We start from the raw sequence: 19,136 nt of genomic DNA on the forward strand, positions 1-19,136 counted from the left end.
TATTCAATTCCATTGGTCAAAATATCTGTCTTTATGCCAGTACCATGCTGTTTTACCACTGTGGCTTCATAATGTACCTTAAAGTCAGGCAGCGTGAGACCTCCAGCTTCATTTTTTTTCCTCAAGATACTTTTAGCAATTCAGCGCACACTGCCCTTCCAGATAAATTTGCTTATTGGTTTTTCTATTTCTGAAAAGTAAGTTGTTGGGATTTTGATTGGTATTGCATTGAATCTGTAAATCAATTTAGGTAGAACTGACATCAACTATATTTAGTCTTCCAATCCATGAACACGGTGTGCCCTTCCATCTATTTAGGTCTTCTGTGATTTCTTTTAACAATTTCTTGTAGTTTTCTTTGTATAGGTCTTTTGTCTCTTTAGTTAAATTTATTCCTAAGCATTTTATTCTTTTAGTTGCAATTGTAAATGAAACTCGTTTCTTGATTTCCCCCTCAGATTGTTCATTACTAGTGTATAGAAACACTACCAATTTTTGAATGTTGATCTTGTAACCTGCCACTTTGCTGTACTCGTTTATTAGCTCTAGTAGTTTTTCTGTGGATTTTTCCAGGTTTTTGACATATAGTATCATATCATCTGCAAACAGTGATAGTTTTACTTTTTCTTTTCCAATTTTGATGCCTTGTATTTCTTTTTCTTGTCTAATTGCTCTGGCTAGAACTTCCAACACAATGTTGAATAACAGTGGTGATAGTGGACATCCTTGTCTTGTTCCTGATCTTAGGGGTAAAGTTTTCAGTTTTTCCCCATTGAGGATGATATTAGCTGTGGGTTTTTCATATATTCCCTTTATGATTTTAAGGAAATTCCATTGTATTCCTATCCTTTGAAGTGTTTTCAACAGGAAAAGGTGTTGAATTTTGTCACATGCCTTCTCTGCATCAATTGACATGATTTTGTGATTTTTCTGCTTTGATTTGTTTATATGGGGTATTACATTAATTGATTTTCTTATGTTGAACCATCCTTGCATACCTGGGATGCATCCTACTTGGTCATGATGTATAATTCTGTTAATGTGTTGCTGGATTTGATTTGCTAGAATTTTGTTGAGGAATTTTGCATCTATATTCATTAGAGAGATTGCTCTGTAGTTTTCTTTTTTTTGTAATATCTTTGCGTGATTTTGGTATGAGGGTGCTGTTGGCTTCATAGAATGAATTAGGTAGCTTTCCCTCCCACTTCAATTTTTTTGGAGAGTTTGTGCAGGATTGGTACTAATTCTTTCTGGAATGTTTGGTAGAATTCACATGTGAAGCCGTCTGGTCCTGGGCTTTTCTTTTTGGGAAGCTTCTTAATGACTGATTCAATTTCTTTACTTGTGATTGGTTTGTTGAAGTCATCTATTTCTTCTTTAGTCAAAGTTGGTTGTTTATGCCTTTCTAGGAAGTTGTCCATTTCATCTACATCATTGTATTTATTAGCATAAAGTTGTTCATAGTATCCTGTTATTACCTCCTTTATTTCTGTGGGGTCAGTGGTTATGTCTCCTCTTTCATTTCTGATCTTATTTATTTGCATCCTCTCTCTTTTTTTTGTCCATCTTGCTAAGGGCCCATCAATCTTATTGATTTTCTCATAGAACCAACTTCTGGTTTTATTGATTTTCTCAATTTCATTTATTTCTTCTCTAATCTTTGTTATTTCTTTCCTTTTGCTTGCTTTGGGGTTAGTTTGCTGCTCTTTCTCCAGTTCTTCCAAGTGGACAGTTAATTCCTGTATTTTTGTCCTTTCTTCTTTTTTGATGTAGGCATTTAGGGCAATAAATTTCCCTCTTAGCACTGCGTTTGCTGCATCCCATAGGTTTTGATATGTTGTGTTTTCATTTTCATTCGCCTAGAGATATTTACTAATTTCTCTTGTAATTTCTTCCTTGACCCACTGGTTGTTTAAGAGTGTGTTGTTGAGCCTCCACATATTTGTGAATTTTCTGACGATCTGCCTATTATTGATTTTCAACTTCATTCCTTTATGATCTGAGACAGTGTTGTGTATGATTTCAATCTTTTTAAATTTGTTGAGACTTGCTTTGTGACCCAGCATATGGTCTCTCTTTGAGAATGATCCATGAGCACTTGAGAAAAAGGTGTATCCTGCTGTTGTGGGGTGTAATGTCCTATAAATGTCTGTTAAGTCTAGCTCATTTATTGTAATATTCAAATTATCTGTTTCTTTATTGATCCTCTGTCTAGGTGTTCTGTCCATTGATGAGAGTGGGGAATTGAAGTCTCCAACTGTTACGGTAGATGTGTCTATTTCCCTTTTCAGTGTTTGCAGTGTTTGCCTCATGTATTTTGGGGCATTCTGGTTTGGTGCATAAATATTTATGTTTGTTATATCTTCATGGTGCATTGTTCCTTTTATTAGTACAGAGTATCCTTCTTTTCTCTTTTACCTGTTTTACATTTGAAGTCTATATTCTTTATGAAAGAAACTTTATGAAAGTCAACTTCTTTGTGAAACCATTTTTGATAGCTACTGCCTGATCTGATGTGAATTTTTTCTCACTAGAATGCAGAATATACAAACCAACATGTATTTAAATGAGCCCTACAAAGAATACTCATACATAGTTTTAAATTGCTTGTTAAAGGCACAGTTTGATTTATGACTGGTGGTTACTGGATGAATTTTAAGCAGCTTATTATTAATATGTTGAAGGGAAGAGAATTCCTGTTATATCCCAGGCACTCAACACATGAAGATAAGAGTTATGTTAGTATTTGTATGTTATGCTATCTCAATCATTCTACTTGTTTACTATCCCAGGTAGGAGAAAATATTAACTATTTTTATTGTTTCCCAGCTTTAATTGTCCCTAAAGGCAGGAAAAGAACAAGAGGAACTGGTAACTTTAAGACTACCAGAGAATCTGAAATATAATAAATAAGTATTCTAGTAATATTGTCCTAATAATACAAAGGACAAGGTAACTTTTAGATTCAAATGAGAATTTTCATTCTAAAGTGATGACAAAAAGGGTGAAGTCAAGAGGCAATTATTAAAAAAACATGAATCTTGATTCTTATATAATTGTTCTTTCAACAAGATCAGAACATTTTAATTTAAAACTAATAGATCACAATTGTATTGCTTTTAAGATGATTTTGTTAAAAAATGACACATTTCAGAATCACCCAAAGAAATTTCTACTACATGTTAGTTTATCCAAGTAAGTGAAAAAGAAACTACAGTGTACCTCTCTTAACTTAAGAGTCAAGTTGTAAAGTTAAAGTCCGTTGCCAGCAATGGACCTGCAGGTAACCATCAAAAAAAGTTATAAATTCAAAGCCAAATTTCTTCTACAAACTGAAACGCCCTTTACTGAGTCACAGGAACAAAAATGGGGCACTGGCACCATATTCGGTGAATATGGTGGTTATGTATGGAACTGCCTTCTTGAGTGCTCATGATGGTCACAGTCTTATCACCTAGTGGGTTTTCTGTTTCATTGGTAGCCTCTTCTTTATTACAGTCGATCCAAATAACTGTTTATAAAGAATATTCAAATCTGGAATTCGAGGGGCATTGTAGTTTTCCACCAGAAATAAACCAGCTTGTTTCTGCAAAGTAATTTAGTAATAGCTGTAGAAGGCCAACATAATCTAGAGGAAAATGAACTCAAGAATCAAACTGAAAACAGAGACTAAATGCTGTAATGATAAGTTTCATTAATTATTTTACTCATATTTGTGAAACCTCTGCGTTATCAATAAAAACAGCCATTTCTATCCTTACCTTTATCTTAATACAGACATTATGGGAAAAATAGGAAATAAAACCCTGCTAGTTCCCCCACTGTACCCCCCCAACATCAGAATCATCTTTATTCATGATTTGTACTACTGTAGGATGGCAGGTACATTTGAAGTTAATTGGGAGGGGATAATGGGAGCACATTACCAGAACGAGCCACAGACTTTTTTCTTTTTATATGGCTCTTGACATGTCAGAAGGACAATATCTCCTAAAACAACACAACAAGACAAAAACAAGAGGAATGGAGCAGAGAAGAGGGAACAGGAGAGGGCACTCTAATAATTAATGCTATAGCGCTACAGAACTTTTTTTTTTTTTAAAAAACTTTAAAATAAAAGTATTGCTATTATCAAGCACACTTCACTTTTCATATTTTCCTTCCTTCAGTTTTTATACATAAATATTATCTCTTCATTTGAAAAAAAAATCTAACCCATGAATTCATTAAGATAAGCACTGTGTCAGTTCAGTTTATGTAGCCAGAAAGATGTTGGTGATGGGTTGGGAACAACGTAATTTACGGCAAATCACTATGCTTTACCAATTATAAGCTGCTTGCTCCTCTATGTATTCTGTCTTTTTTCCAATATAATCTCATTGAATTATTTTTTGAGTTCATCAAAGTTCAAGTCTCTCACTTTGTCTTTGTTTCCCCCAAATCCAACAGTGGCTTTTATGAATGAAGTTTAGGTAAGAGCTATTTCATCACTCAGTAAGGAGAGCTTAGAGATGTGCTCCTTCCCCCTGGGTAAGAGAAAGGCGGAAAGGGAGAGAGCTGTCCTGCAGATCCCAGAGAGATAGTGCCTCAGGATGTTCCTGCCACAGCCAGAAACCACAGCAGGGAGGATGACTCGGGCTCCCTGACCTCGGATGTGGAAGCCACCATGAGCTGAAGGACTTGGGTCGGATGAACTGGGCATAGGGTTGCTCCCGGGGGAGGCTGGTCAGTAACAGGCCTTTACAGGTCATCCTCAGAAACCAGCCTGGCAGAGGTCACTGTTAAAATCATATATGCTCAGCATCGTTGTCTCCTCTGTCTCACATCTGGGCTGACCAGCCTTCCTGGTCCGGTTGTAGCACTGGGAGCCCTGCGTTCTGGGAGACCCCTCCTTTCTGGGCAAACCCAACCTCATCTTGCAATATCATCAGTGCCCTCAGCGTTCTGTGGAAACATATGAAAAATGTGGGTAACACTTGGGATGGGGATGGCGGTATTAATTAGATCACTGATGTTCTGCAGTTGGAGAGGAATCACCATACTCATGCAAAAACCCTTCCTTTGTTTCCTCTGAGTGGATTTACTACTCTGTATGTGTGTGTGCATGCACACCCACGTGTTTCCTTAAGATGGAAGTACTTTGGAGTTGGCTTTTAAGGCTGGGGGCAGGTCAGACTGAGCTAATATTCTTGCTGAGGACACACCAACCCTCCTTATCTCCAGGTTCCCGTGTTTCAACTCTGCAGCTAATGCTGCTGTTCTAATTGGGTCATCTTTTTGTTGCCTCATTTCAGAGCTTTTCTTTGCCTGACTTGCATCTCTGACGCCTATTCCTTATTACCTTAGGGAGAGGCTTTTGATAGGTCATGCTGTATAATCCATATATATATATTTTTAACCGCAAGGAAGAAATTTAGATTACACTTACACCATTAAGCATCTTGCTATAAAAAGTTACTTAAAACTATCTTTTGCATATAAGTGAGGAAAGATTAGGATATTTGGTCAACTGGAAACATTGCTAGGCACGTGTCTGCAAAGGCACCCGGGCATGTCAGACTATGGGGGGAACCAGGCCCCGGAGCTGGAGAAGCGACCTTGGCCACATGGGGCCCTGCGGGCAGTGGGAGAATCACCATCACTTGATTAGGTGGGGGGACACCTGGCTGGCCTGCTCGACCCTGCTGGATGCCAAGTACATGATCCCACGCAGAAGCGTGGGGCTGGCCCCTGCTCTTGGCCCAAAGCAAGCTCATCTGAAGCTGTACCCCCTCCCCTAGTTCCCCAGAACACATAACCTCGAGGAGCCCCTTCGCAAACCGGCAGGTTGTATAAGGCACAAGGAGGCCGTTCTGTGGTGCAGGACACCCACCCAGAGCCCCCGAGCCCCACGGGCCTGGCTGGAAAAGGCATCACTGTGAGACCTGAGGGCGGGTGGGGCCCCACCCCAGTCATCAGGGGCTGAGGGTCACCCCATCACCGCAAGGCTAGCAAGGCAAGTTAGATTTAATTTTTTTAAAAACAGGTAAACTGATTCTCTTTAAAAAAATAAAATCTCTGGTCTTTTAAGGTCACTTCAGCTGCTTTTTAAAGTAGCTTTTTCCTGGGATGATGGAAGTTGCGGCCGGGGCCTGGCAGGTGGCCGCCTAGATGGTGGACTTGGAGAAGGAGACGCGCAGGTGGTAGTTCTCACCCAGGTCATGGTTGTGCAGGTCAATGAGAGCCTGGATGACCTTCTCCACCGAGGCCATCTAGATCAGCACCATTTTGTGGTCCTTCTGGAAGAACTTGAATCCTTTGACGATCCCTCCATTACTGGAAAACAAGATCTTGAGGTCCTCCTCAGACACTGAAGGCGGGACATTGGAGAGGTGTAGGGTGGCCGAAGGCGGGAAGATATTCTGGAAGTTCTTGGAGCCAGGCTTCTTGAAGCGGTGCAGGGGTGAGTTGCCATAGTCCTTGGTGAGACCCTGGTCCTCCTGGCCCTTGCGGGGACGCTGCACACTCTGGTGCTTGGACAGCGTGATACGGATCGACTTCCCGTGTAGTTTATGCCCGTTCAGGTGGCTCATGGCAAGCTGGGCCTGGCTGCCATCGGCCATCTGGACCAGAGCGTTCTCCTTCTTGTTGAACAGGACCTTCACCCGCTGCATGTCACCGTACACGCCAAAAAGAATAAAGAGGCTTTGGGGTGTGACTCTCTCTGGGTTGAGGTTGCTGACCAGCAGGACCGAGTTCCCTGCCCCCGCCAGGCCGGGGATGGCAATTCGGCCCGCACCGCCACTGCCGCTGATGGGATGGCAACGGGGCCAGGGCCCCATGGACATTGGGAACAGAAAGGCCTGCAGCTTGAGGAATGGCAAAGGTGGGAGGGAAACCAGCTCCTGCGTAGAGGGAGGCTGAGATTATACCAGGTGCACCAAAGGCAGTGGCCATGGTCTGGTCCAGGGAGGGCTGGCTGTCACCAGAGGGCAGGTCAGGGCACATGTAGTCCCGTCCTGGCTCTTGTCATTGTTGTACTTCATGTTGAGGCTGGTGAGCTTGGAGAAGTCGATGCGCAGTGTGCAGCAGGCGTTATAGATGTTCTGTCCGTCCAGGGACAACTTGGCGAGCTTTGCGCTCACAGGGTCTGCATGTTGGAGCAGTGGCTGAAACTGATTGTTCTTGGTGAAAGTGATGATTTTCAGGACTGTGCCTAACTTGGAAAAAATCTGGTGGAGCACATCCAGTGTCACTGGGTAGAAGAGGTTCTCCATGATGATATGAAGCACGGGGCTCTGGCCAGCCATGGCCATCCCAGCATCCACGGCAACAGTTGAGGCAGCCAGCGCTAGGTTCCCTGACTTCACAGAGTTCACAGCCTGCAGGGCTGCCTGGGCCCACGCTTGGTTGAGAGAGCTGTCCGTTTTGAGCTCCTTATGATTGGAGAATTGGATGTAGACAGGCTGGCCACGCAGCACACGTGTCACCGAGGTGTGGTAGTTGACCAAGGTAATAGCAGCCTCCTCTGTGGTCATCTCGAGAAAGGCCTGGTTTTTTCCTTTCAGCATCAAGAGGTTGGTGACCTTCCTGAAGGGCAGTCCCAGGGATATAACCTCGCCCTCATTGACGTCACTCGGAAGCTTCCAGACGTGGATCACTCTGGATGGGACCCCTGTGCTCCTGCTGTCCCCTTTGAACTTGCTGTCATTCCCATTTGCTGCAGAGGCCAAGTTGCTGCTCATGATAAAGGGTCCGTTAGTAACACAGGTAGAGAAAAGATCGTCTGATCCCCGCTTTGTACCAACTGCTATATCTGGGACAATGCCGTCCATTGCACACGGAAGAGACCCGCAGGGGACGGAGTGGAGGCACCAGAATCTATAATCCATATTTAATAATTGGGAATCCCTGCCATCAGTTTCTCACCCCCGACAAGCAAACATTTTGTAACACACTGTCCTGCTGCTTCATATAAGGGAACAACAAATTGCTCATTTCTATCATTGTAACTTTCATTATTAACTAGAAGATCATTCATCACTCACAGTTCAAATATACCAAAACTCACTTGTTGGAAACAGTCACTTCCTGATTTAAAAAAAAAAGGTGATATATAGACAATAGGAAGGACTTTGAATCAATTCTGCAAACTGCTTCCCTAACTCCTGTCAGTGATGCTGTTTTGCTTGCAGCAGGAAAACAGGTGTAATCTGTAGAGGTATTGTCACGCAAGTCTCTCTTTGTTCTTTCTTTCTTTTTTTTTAACATGGGCAGGCACCAGGAATCGAACCTGGGTCCTCTGGCATGGCAGACAAGCATCCTTGCCTGCTGAGCCAACGTGGCCTGCCCTGTTCTTTTTTTCTTGATCCCTGGGCCATGTGGCCCAGAAGATTCTTTAGAGAGAAGTCCCCTGGTCTCATCTCCAACTTCCTCCCTATATAGCGAAGGCTGTGATGCCCAAGGGGATATTTGTGAGAGGAATCCTGAGATTCCTTCAGGTTTCTGTTCTCCCTCAGCTGACAGCGTGATCACGCTGCTATAGGAATTATCTTCTAGAACAGGGCCTGTGCCTCGAGGTGAGGATCATATGCTTAGTGGGCTGGGATTCAGCCCCGGTCAGGTCACGGGCACACTTGCAAGAGTTTCTCTCCCTGTTTTGTATCATTCACACTTTGGGGGGAACATTTTGCTTTTTATAGTGTATTATATAGCCAGCAAAGAAAGATTCAAATATATTTTAATATATTCTTGCTAAGGCAGAAAAGTTGACTTACACTTTAACTAACTCTTCAGCAGGAAAGGTTGAAAAATACAAGGTTGACTGGTTAAATTTCTGCAGAGTTAACATGAATATTATTGTTAATCATCCAAAATTTATTGTCCACCATGTACATAGAAGACCCTGCTACAGGTTGCAGGGGAAAGCTATAAGTAGTTAAAGGTTGTCTTTGCCATTTGAGGTTTGACCTTCATTGTGAGCCCAATACTTCATTTTCTGTTCCTTCTTTTAACACAGAAGGAATGGTCTTACTTACAGTAATAGCAGTGCTATTTGTCATTATCCTTTACACCTGTCACTGGATTATAAGTGCATTTTAGATTCCAAAAGCCTTGAAAGTAACAGATCTTTCCTATAGAATTTCTTAAAGGGGCAGTGCAGGAGTGTTACCTGATGCCTCCCACAGAAAGCTTCCTGAAAGTCCTCTTTGGGCAGATTTCCCCTCCCCCAAACTTTCCTTTTCCAGAAAGTGCTAGAAGTCTTCTCTCTCCGTGATCTCATTCACCTTAGTATGCTTCCCCCATGTGCTTCCTCTATATGTATGCCTCCATGTGCTTCCTCTGTGTGCGTCCTCTCTGTGTGTCCCTCCCTGCGCTTCCCCATGTGCTTCCTCTATATGTGTCCCTCCAGGTGCTTCCTCGGTGTGCTTCCTCTATATGTGTCCCTCCACATGCTTCCTCCTTGTTTATTGTCTTCTCTCCCTCTTTCAGTTCCTTCCTGAACACCTGCTTTCTCCCCTGGAACTCTGCAGCTACTTGTAGCCCTGGGGAAGTGGGTAAGATGATACCTTCCCTCTTAGCAAATTAGCCCATTACCTGGATTTTGCATCTTGAAAGAGAACCCAAGGGATACCCCAGTAGACAAGAAGCCTTCTTTCTTTGGAAGGGAAGAAAGGAGAAGGAAACACTGTAAAACAAAACATTAATAATTGCTGCCTCTAAAACATTTATTTGATATATATTATGTATGTAATATGTAATGATATAAAGTTATCAATATGTATATGCATACCTTTAACCACATTCTTAAGAGGAAGATATCTGATGCAGAGCTTAATGTATGCATGTAATCACCAAAGAATATACAAAAAATAAAAAATAAATGGAAATTTCTCCCCTGGTTCCAGGAGTTTGAAGCCTATGTTAATGCTTCTGGAGAACATGGGATTGTGGTTTTCTCTTTGGGATCATTTGTCTCAGACATTCCAGAGAAGAAAGCAATGGAAATTGCTGATGCTTTGAGTAAAATACCTCAGACAGTAAGTAGATTCTATATGACTCCTTTATATCTATCTTCATATGAGTTCTAACCCCAGACTTTAGTATTTGCATTAACTCTATTTGTGTTTTCCCTGCCAATTCTCAGTTCTTAATTGGAAAGTCGTTTTTGTAACTGAATGTTCAACCACTCTGTTAAACAATGATCCATTTTACTAGAAAGTTTCATTTTCCTAAGAGACTTAAAAGTGTGCTGAAGGGGGCGGGCCGCGGTGGCTCAGCGGGCAAAGTGCTTGCCTGCTATGCCGGAGGACCTCGGTTCGATTCCCGGCCCCAGCCCATGTAACAAAAACGGAGAAACAGAATACAATAAAACAAGAAAATGTTTAAAGATGTTTCCCTTTCTTCCTTCCTTCCTTCCTTCTATCCTTCCTTCCTTCTCTCTGTCTTAAAAAAAAAGTGTGCTGAAGAGAACTTAAGGAATTCTGTCCTTCATATTAAATAGGGAAATTTTTCCAAAATGCTGTTAAGACACTAGGTTTACTTCTGTCTTTATGGTTCTATAACCCCTCATCTTACTAAGTAAACTTTTCGTTGAAGTACAGAAAAGTGTGAAAATCGTAAGTGCTCAGCTTGCTGAATTTTCACAAAGTGAGCCTGCCTCGGGAATTAAGCCCCCAGAATGAGAAAGAGGAAGTTAGATCACAGAGGCTCTCCTGGTCACTGCATCTCCCAGCCCTTTAAAGTTTATATTCATTCAGAGAACCTCATTTTCTAGCTACTCAAGTGGATTTTGTTTTTTGATCAGAGTGTGTTTTTTCTTTAAACCCTGTTCTTTTTTCTCTGCAATAGGTCTTCTGGCGGTACACAGGAAATCCACCTTCTAATCTTGGGAAGAATACAAAACTTGTCAAGTGGCTACCCCAAAATGATCTGCTTGGTGAGTTTGGGAGGATTTGATGTACCAGTTGAACCATGGTATTTTAGTCAGGGTTCTCTAGAGAAACAGAACCAGCAGGAGAGATCTGTAAGTATGAGATTTATAAAGGTGTCTCATGCATCTGTGGGGATGGAAGAGTCCAAAATCCGTAGAGCACGCTGTGAAGCTGGCATCTCTGATAAAGGGTGTGGACGAACTGCACAGGAGAGGCTTGCTGGCTGGAGAAGTAAGCGAAAGTCTCTCTTCTTCCTTAAAAACCTTCAACTAATTGGATTATCTCATTGTGGGAGGCATGCCCCAGTTTCTTGCAGATATAATGAGCCAAAGATGCAATCAAGTGACTGATGATTCAGTCAACCAGCCATGAAATATCCAATGGTCAGGCCAGTGCCTGCCCAACCAGACAACTGGGCATAACCACCTGGTCAAGTTGATACCAGAACCCACTGTCACACATGGTATGGAAGTAAATGAAGCCCACTCAAAAGGGCTCTTTATTCAGAGCTTGTTACAACAAGGGAGTCGGCCACCCTCAGTTGCTTTTGGCAGAGACTCAAAGGTAGGGAGGCAGAGGAGGAGGAAGACTTTTATAGAAGAACAAAGGGAAAATTTCAGGTGGTCCTGGTTGAAGGCTGGTGGCATGAGGAGGCTGGAGGTTGGCTAGTGAGAAGTGGAGCATTCTGTGTGATTGGTTAGGAGAGCATATTTAGCTTTCTCTGGTTGGTACCATGGTGGAGGTAATGGCAAACATTAGGGAAACTGTCAGGTATTGCTCGAGTCCTGGCTCTTCTGGGTTGAATGTTACAAGGACTGTGGTCTACCTTCCTGGACTGGTTGTTGTAGATAGTAGCCAGCTTCCTGGACCATTGTTGCAGGTAGTTGACCAGAGTTTCCTGGTCTGGTAACTTGAGGGTCAGAGTTTCCTGATAATTGTCTGTATGTTCAGTCTCTCTATTCCCAACCCAGAAAACCTCTCCACAAAGATAGAAGAGACAGAAAATCATTTCATTATTGAATAAGCATGAACCCAAAATTCATCACAGGCAATCCATGAAGAGACTGCAAAGAAAGAAAGAAATTTCTCTCTTTTTTATAGCTAAACACATACAACTGATTGCATTCATGTTTTCAAAATAAAATTACTAATTTTTTTTGTATCTTTATGACCAGAGCTAGGTTCTACAGCTTGGAGTCAAGTTGTTTCTATTTCCTAGGTTGCTGAAGCAAATACCATGCAATGGGTGGGGTTAAACAATGGGAATTTATTTGCTCATGGTTTTGAGGCTGGGAAAAGGTCCAAATCAAGGCATCATCAAGGCAGTGCTTTCTCCCTGAAGACTGTTGTGCTCTGGGGCTGGCAGTGTACATGGTGGCATCTCTTGGTCTCTCCTTTCTCTTCCAAGTTCTATTGATGTTCGCCTTCTTCCTTCCTGTGGCTTTCTCTCTCTCTCATATCTGAATTCATTCAATTTATAAAGGACTCCAGTAACAAGATTAAGACCCATCCTGATCGAGGTGGTCATACCTTAACTGACGTCACCTCATCAAAAGATCCCGCTTACAAAGGGTTCATACCCGCAGGAATGGATTGGATTTAAGCACGTGTTTTTCTAGGATATATGCACCTTCAAACCACTGCACATGTACTAGCTGAAATTAGGCCCATTTTCTCCCAGGAAACTGGGAGATAAGGTGTCACTTTCCTTGATAATTGCATTTCAGAGAATGGCTCTCAGATCCTTGATGAGCTGTGGGACTTGGCAAGAGGCCTATTGAGCATTTCACCTTACAGTACAGGGTGCTTTCAAACCTAGAGGATGTCAGAGTGTACAACTCGGTAAGCTGACCGCAGCCGTCTCTCTCTCTCGTGCTTGGCTTCTCAGGTCACCCGAAGACTCGTGCCTTTATCACACATTGTGGCTCCCATGGCATCTATGAAGGAATATGCAATGGCGTTCCAATGGTGATGCTGCCCTTGATTGGTGATCAGATGGACAATGCGAAGCGCATCGATTCCCGGGGAGGTGGAGTGACCCTGAACATCCTTGAAATGACTTCTGAAGACTTACAAAATGCCATAAAAACTGTCATCAATGACAAAAGGTAAGAGAGAGAGTACAAAGGAATAAAGGGGAAGAAAGAAGATACAGAGAAATGCTACCTCTATTTGGCCATAGCATTCACAGTAAATATTCAGAGGCCAAAAGAAAAACATAAAATACCAGATTTCATAAGTAAAATAACTTGGGAGGTATTCACTTTATAGAAGAATTCTTTAATTCCTGTAGAATTTATCAGATTTATAATTTTAAAATTCATTTTCTCTGGAATATTTAAAACTTCATTTTTGAAAAAGCTAAAATGTTATCATAATAAACATCCTACTTATAAGATTCTGTTCATTTCTTTTTTTATGCCTATATATATTTTTTAACTTTTCTAATTGTATAATTTACATATATACAAAGCAACGAAAGAAAAAAGCAATAGTTTTCAAAGCACTCTTCAACAAGTAGTTTCAGGACATTTCCCAGAGTTTTCATGGGCTACCATACCATCATCTGAGATTTTTCCTTCTAGCTGCTCCAGAAAACTGGAGACTAGAAATGTTCCTGGACATTTCTATAAGTGGGTAACAGACTCCACATTAGAGGCCTTAGTGGCCAAAGCAAAGACAAAAATATCCAATTACAAGAAGTGTAGTGTCCATATGATAAAAACAAAACAGTTGCTTAGAGGTACAATTTTCCAGCACTGCAACCTGAGAGAAATTTTGTATATAGGACTGCATAAATGATATCACAGATAAAGCTCTTATAATAAAAGCAAAGATGAATTTGTTCAAACGTGGCCCTGAAAACTATTCTCCAAAAGACAAAAGCCACTACATCAAATTAGGAATGAAATTTAATGTATTGTTGTCATGCTTACTGATAACAGCCTGATCAGAACCCATGGGAGAGAAGTGATGGCCAGTGGTGGGACTTCATCCTACACTCAATAGAATGTGTGTGTACATATGAGTGTGCATGAGCATCAGTGTGCAAGTATGCGTGTTCATATGCATGCACATGTACACACACATGTATATGTGTGCATGTGTGTGCATATGTGCCGTGTGTGTGTGTGTACCTGTGTACATGAGTGTGTCAATGAGGGAATGTCAGGAGCCTTCCCCCATAGTAGCTTCCTTTTCAAAGAGACGTTAGTCAGGAATTCAGATGTGAGAAACTGGCGTGTGTTCAGAAGGGCAGAGACTCAACACAGCGGGTTACACCAGGCATGGGGAGGAGAAACCACGGAGAAACAGTGACTGCCTTCAAGCACTGGAGGTGCTCATATGTGAACAAGGCACTGGCCTTGCTCTGAGTGGTGCCAGTGTGTAAAAATAAAAAATCCGTGTAACCTCAGGTCAAGCTCCTGGAGGGATTGTCAGGCTCTCCCCATAAGGCCAGTCCACTTCTCCCAGCAGCCCAGGGTGCCAGCCGCAGGGCCCTGCTGCTCACCCGCCCATAAAATTAAAACCTGACTTCTCTCGCTGCACTGACAACACTCGTTTCTGAGGTCCACATCATGTTACTAATTAGTGTAACAGTATTAATGCTTTATTTACTTTGATCTTTTGTTCCATGTGATCAGCAACCACTTGTAACTCAATAATTAACCTATAATAATGCATTAAACTTAGGGATTTGTTTAAGGTCACCAACGATCATAATTATTCCTGAATACAAATGTCTTCCTTTTCGTCTCCTTCTCCTCTCCTCCTTTCTCCTTCTTGTAGTGCAGTTGCACTCAGAGTTGAAGCATCTAACCCATCTTGGATTTGGATGTTCTGATTCAACTGTCTGTGCAGTCCACAGTAAACAGGAATCCATCCTACTTTGGTAGGCTGCATAGATCCAGCCTCATGCTAAATTTAGCATTCTTTCTTTATTAGAAATAACATTTATTCTGTGTGTGCATTTTTTGTTTTCTGGTTATAATGGAATCAGGCTTCCTCTACTGAATGTGGAGAGCCTGGTGGCCTTCCCCACGGTGGGCAAGCATGAGCGAGGGCAGCGCGCCGCGTCCCAGGCTCTAACGTGACTTCTCTGTGCTTAGCTACAAGGAGAACATCATGCGCCTGTCCAGCCTTCACAAGGACCGGCCCGTGGAGCCGCTGGACCTGGCCGTGTTCTGGGTGGAGTTTGTGATGCGGCACAAGGGGGCGCCGCACCTGCGCCCCGCAGCCCATGACCTCACCTGGTACCAGTACCACTCCTTGGACGTGATCGGCTTCTTGCTGGCCGTTGTGCTGACCGCCCTCTTCATCACCTGGAAATGCTGCCTCCTCGGTTACCGCAGATGCTTTGGGAAAATGGCGCCGGTTAAGAAAACCCCTAAAACCAAGGCACATTGAAAAGTGGGTGGAAAACGCGGAGACATTTTAATCCATTCCCTGGTCAGTTCCAATTTGGCAAAAAGAGTCGGAGTTTAATTCATTTTGTTGTTATTAAAGAAATACTTTTCGATGAAGTAGACACCCCTGGAGTGTTTCTTTGTAATGAAAATAATCTAATCTCCAGTCAATTTATAGGGAGATATTTGCGAATTTATATTACATCCCTCTTCCCAGACTCCCATATCCTTATTTAATCTGGACTGTGCTATAATCCTTCAAATGAATTGCTGAGAGGGTTGGATGGTTCTTCTCTCTTTCTCCATTACCCTTTTCTTGCTGAAATATGTAGCCTGGGTCTCTGTTGGGAAGCAAAGATGTGATCCTGGCTGCCACCACTACAGGTGACAGTTTTAACCTCACCCTCTGGTCTCTGTAGGCTGTTGTGACAGATTCCTTCACTGGTAACAGGTGCTCCTAATTCATACTCATGATGTGACAGGTGTCGTCACATTGTGTATTTCAAGAAGGAAATGTATTCCTTTAGGGATAAACTTTATACTTGAAATGAATAAATGACATAGATTCCATTGAGAACAATCTGGGATTTCTGATTTGGGGGAAAAGACTGATGCTTTTAAAATTTTAAAATTGGTGAGTGGTGTATTTGAGAGGACAATCATCGTTTATGACAAATGGATGCAGATTTGATAAAAATTCAAAGGATGGTGTCTGGCAAGTTAATTTTATATGAAGTTGCTCACAATTAAAAATATATTAATAAATCTATATAAATTATGTTCCTTAGGTGTCTTCCTGTTCATTAATATTGCATTTGTTTATTTCTTATTGCTAAGTTCCATTTTTTCTTTGTATGCTGTATGATGGAGGTCACAGTTCATTCTTTTTCCATAAGAGTATCCCCTTATTGCAGCACCTTCTTGAAATTTTTTTGTTTATTTGTTTGCTTGTTTGTTTGTTTGGGAAGTGCATGGGCTGGGACTCAAACCTAGGTCTTCCACATGGCAGGTGAGAATTCTACCACTTGGACCCCCAACTTACATTTTATAATTACAAAAGTAATACATGATTATGAAAGAAAATTTGAAAAACATAGACGTGCATGTGTGTACACACTTACATGTGCACACACAGATACATGCACGCAAGAAATTAAAAATCACTGGTGGTTTTCAAGAGTAACCATTTGTTACTCTTTAAGCAAATAATTCTAGGTATGAAAAATTGCAGATATACCAAATACATCCAGTGTTTTCTCACCTGCTTTCCTCACTTCATTCTATCATGAACATTCTCCTATGTTTTTGTATAACATTTAATTCACTTTCAGTGACTAAGGAGTATTCTGTTGCATCCACATACCTGCATTTACATAACTATGGCTCCTTAGTGGTTTAACTTTTCTTTTCTTTTACAAACAAGGCTTTGACTATCCCAATAACTGAATCTTTGCACCAGTTCATGATTATTGTCTTGGAATAAGGTGTTACAACAAACATGGTTGGCTGTCTCAGTCTGGGTTCCCGCCAGAAGTGGGCTCCCCTTCACTCCTTTCCCTGCCAGCTGCTGGAACACCACTGTTCATGCCAGTACAGTTACCAGATAAAGGTGGTGGATTCTCTGCCTGGTACACTCAAGTGACCAATTCCTGAGATGCCGGAGTTTTGAAGGATTTTATTGTTAGATGAAAAGATTTTATTGTTAGATGAAAAGCAGGAGAACAGATGGCCTTGTGGTCTAAAAATCCATCTCCCCCAGTCTAGAGGGTTCAGGGTTTTTGTGGATCCTAACAAGAGGAGAAGAAGTCATTACAATTTCAACAGCAAGTTTAAGCAGAAATGGAGAGGGAGAGAATTATTTTTATTTCAATAGCAGGTATAGGCAGAAACAATTTACAAATGTAAAGGAGTGAAACTGTGATGGAGCCAGTTAATGGTTGGTTCTGAACTGATTCAATTTCCTCCATTAACATTAGGGGATTTGCCCTTATAAGTTACTTTGAGAAAAAGACTGGATAAAGAGAGTGCCAGCTTTTACAATCACAAAGGCCCAAGATAAAAGCTTTTTACCATCATTATAAGTGATCAGGGCAGCTGAAATATAGTTCAGAGATTTTGGGTAGTTCCCTCTTTCTACTCTAATATATAAGAAAGAAAAAAGGAATATTCATATAATAATTCAGTAGTCATAATCATTCATTAAATCTTAACTTCTCAGTTACATCTCCTCCCTCTCATTTGATAATTCTCCCAATCTTGAGGGATATCAGAGTGACGACATCTAATTTCTTCATGCTGAAAAGGGGTGTCAATACTATGGGGCAGAGGGACAAAAGTGGTTGTTGTCCTGGAGAGACTGGTACTTCTGTGTTTCTGGGCTTATCTGGCATAGGAATAAATCCAGAGGTTTTAAGTCTCTGATAAACAAAACTTATCGAGTTCAGGGTATCCTTAGGGTTTCCAGGAATATTATTGGTTGGGGCTTGCCATACTGTGGCAGTCTGTTAATACCTGCTGAAACTTTCATAGGGTCCGGAATGACCTCTTGACTTGATTTGAAAACTCTCAGCCACTAAATCTTTAATTATTTCTTTTCTCCTTTTTTTTTCAACTAATCCCACAATGCCAGATCCAGGCTTATCCATGAGAGTCCTGTCCCACATTGCCAGGGAGACTTAAACTCCTGGAAGTCATGTCTGGCATAGGGGGGAAGGTACTGAGTTTATTTCCAGGGCTTGGCTTAGAGAGAGATTACATCTGAGTAACAGAAGAGTTTCTGTGGGGGTGATGCTTGGCCATTAATTATAAGTAGGCTTAGCTTTGCCAGTACAGAAATAAGTTTTATAAGGTCAAGTCTCAAGATCAAGGGCTTGGCTTATTAAATTGGGAGGTAAATAGTTCCCTATTGCTTAAGAGAATATCAGGAATTCCTTAAGTGAGGAAGTTTAGCAGTTTCACTTCTTCTCAGGGTCTTTGCAAATAGTTTTGCATTTTCTGAATAAAATACTCTGAAATGAATCAGGGCATAACATTAACTACAGAATATTAAGGTTTTATTCTTTATTCTGGGTTCCATGTCATGTAAATCTGAATTAGGTTGTTTAAATAAAATTAGATAGTGTGCTACAGAAAATGTAAATTTTGGACAAAATAAACATCTCTTCTTTTGGTTTCACACAGAAGTTAAAATTGTAAAATACAGACAATATTATCTTTTACCCTGTATTCTGATTTTCCTTAGTCTTAACCAGATTAATTGCAATCACATCTCTAATCTCTTCTTCAGTTTCTTTAACAGTTGCTGTATGGAGTCATGCTGACTCTCAGGACTGCAGAGCTCTAACTCTGAGTCTCAGGTGTCACACAGATGCCTAAAGTTCCAGGGAACTACAAGGTTATACAAAGAGCAAAGTGTGGGATATTTTCATCTTCGGCCTTGTAGTTTTATTTTTGGATATCCTCTCCATCTTGTTACATCCGCTTCTTCTAGGCCTTTAAAAATCAGTCTCTCGCTGGTAACTGCAATCATCGCTCTTCTCCCCCCACCTACTGTCGAGTGATTGGTCCCTAACCCATCCTCCACGCCCTGTATTCCCCGCCCCCTGAGTGCGTGTATATATTCCGAGGCCATCCTTGCCTCGGGGTCTTCAGCAACTAGCAGCCCTTGCAGAAGCATCATCATCAATAAAGCTGCCCTGCTTCTAGCCTAATTGACTCGGCTGTCCAGTACTTTAGACCCGCAGTGGTCCCCTGCACGCGCTCTTCCGTCTACCCTCTCGAGCTCGACCCCTCAGCGCCCGGAGTTCTACTCCCCGCC

The 19,136-nt window shown here is 41.6% G+C and overlaps 1 protein-coding gene across 5 annotated transcripts in view; it reads left to right on the plus strand.

The window, feature by feature from the left end:
- Positions 1-16,099, plus strand: part of LOC143678240 (UDP-glucuronosyltransferase 1A5-like) — a 69,212-nt gene extending 53,113 nt beyond the window's left edge. For 2 of the 5 annotated variants that reach the window (XM_077155468.1, XM_077155469.1), the window contains 4 exons: positions 9,888-10,019; positions 10,831-10,918; positions 12,802-13,021; positions 15,023-16,099. In XM_077155468.1, the coding sequence (XP_077011583.1) occupies positions 9,888-10,019; positions 10,831-10,918; positions 12,802-13,021; positions 15,023-15,320 (738 nt within the window). In that variant the 3' untranslated portion in view covers positions 15,321-16,099. Of the gene's footprint in view, positions 1-6,070; positions 6,443-6,496; positions 6,866-7,547; positions 7,750-9,887; positions 10,020-10,830; positions 10,919-12,801; positions 13,022-15,022 lie in introns of those variants that run through there. The other 3 variants (XM_077155471.1, XM_077155470.1, XM_077155472.1) reach the window with 3 other exon arrangements.
- The last annotated feature ends 3,037 nt before the right edge of the window (positions 16,100-19,136 follow it).

The sequence above is a fragment of the Tamandua tetradactyla genome, chromosome 3, assembly GCF_023851605.1.
Source record: "Tamandua tetradactyla isolate mTamTet1 chromosome 3, mTamTet1.pri, whole genome shotgun sequence".
Lineage (NCBI taxonomy): Eukaryota > Metazoa > Chordata > Mammalia > Pilosa > Myrmecophagidae > Tamandua > Tamandua tetradactyla.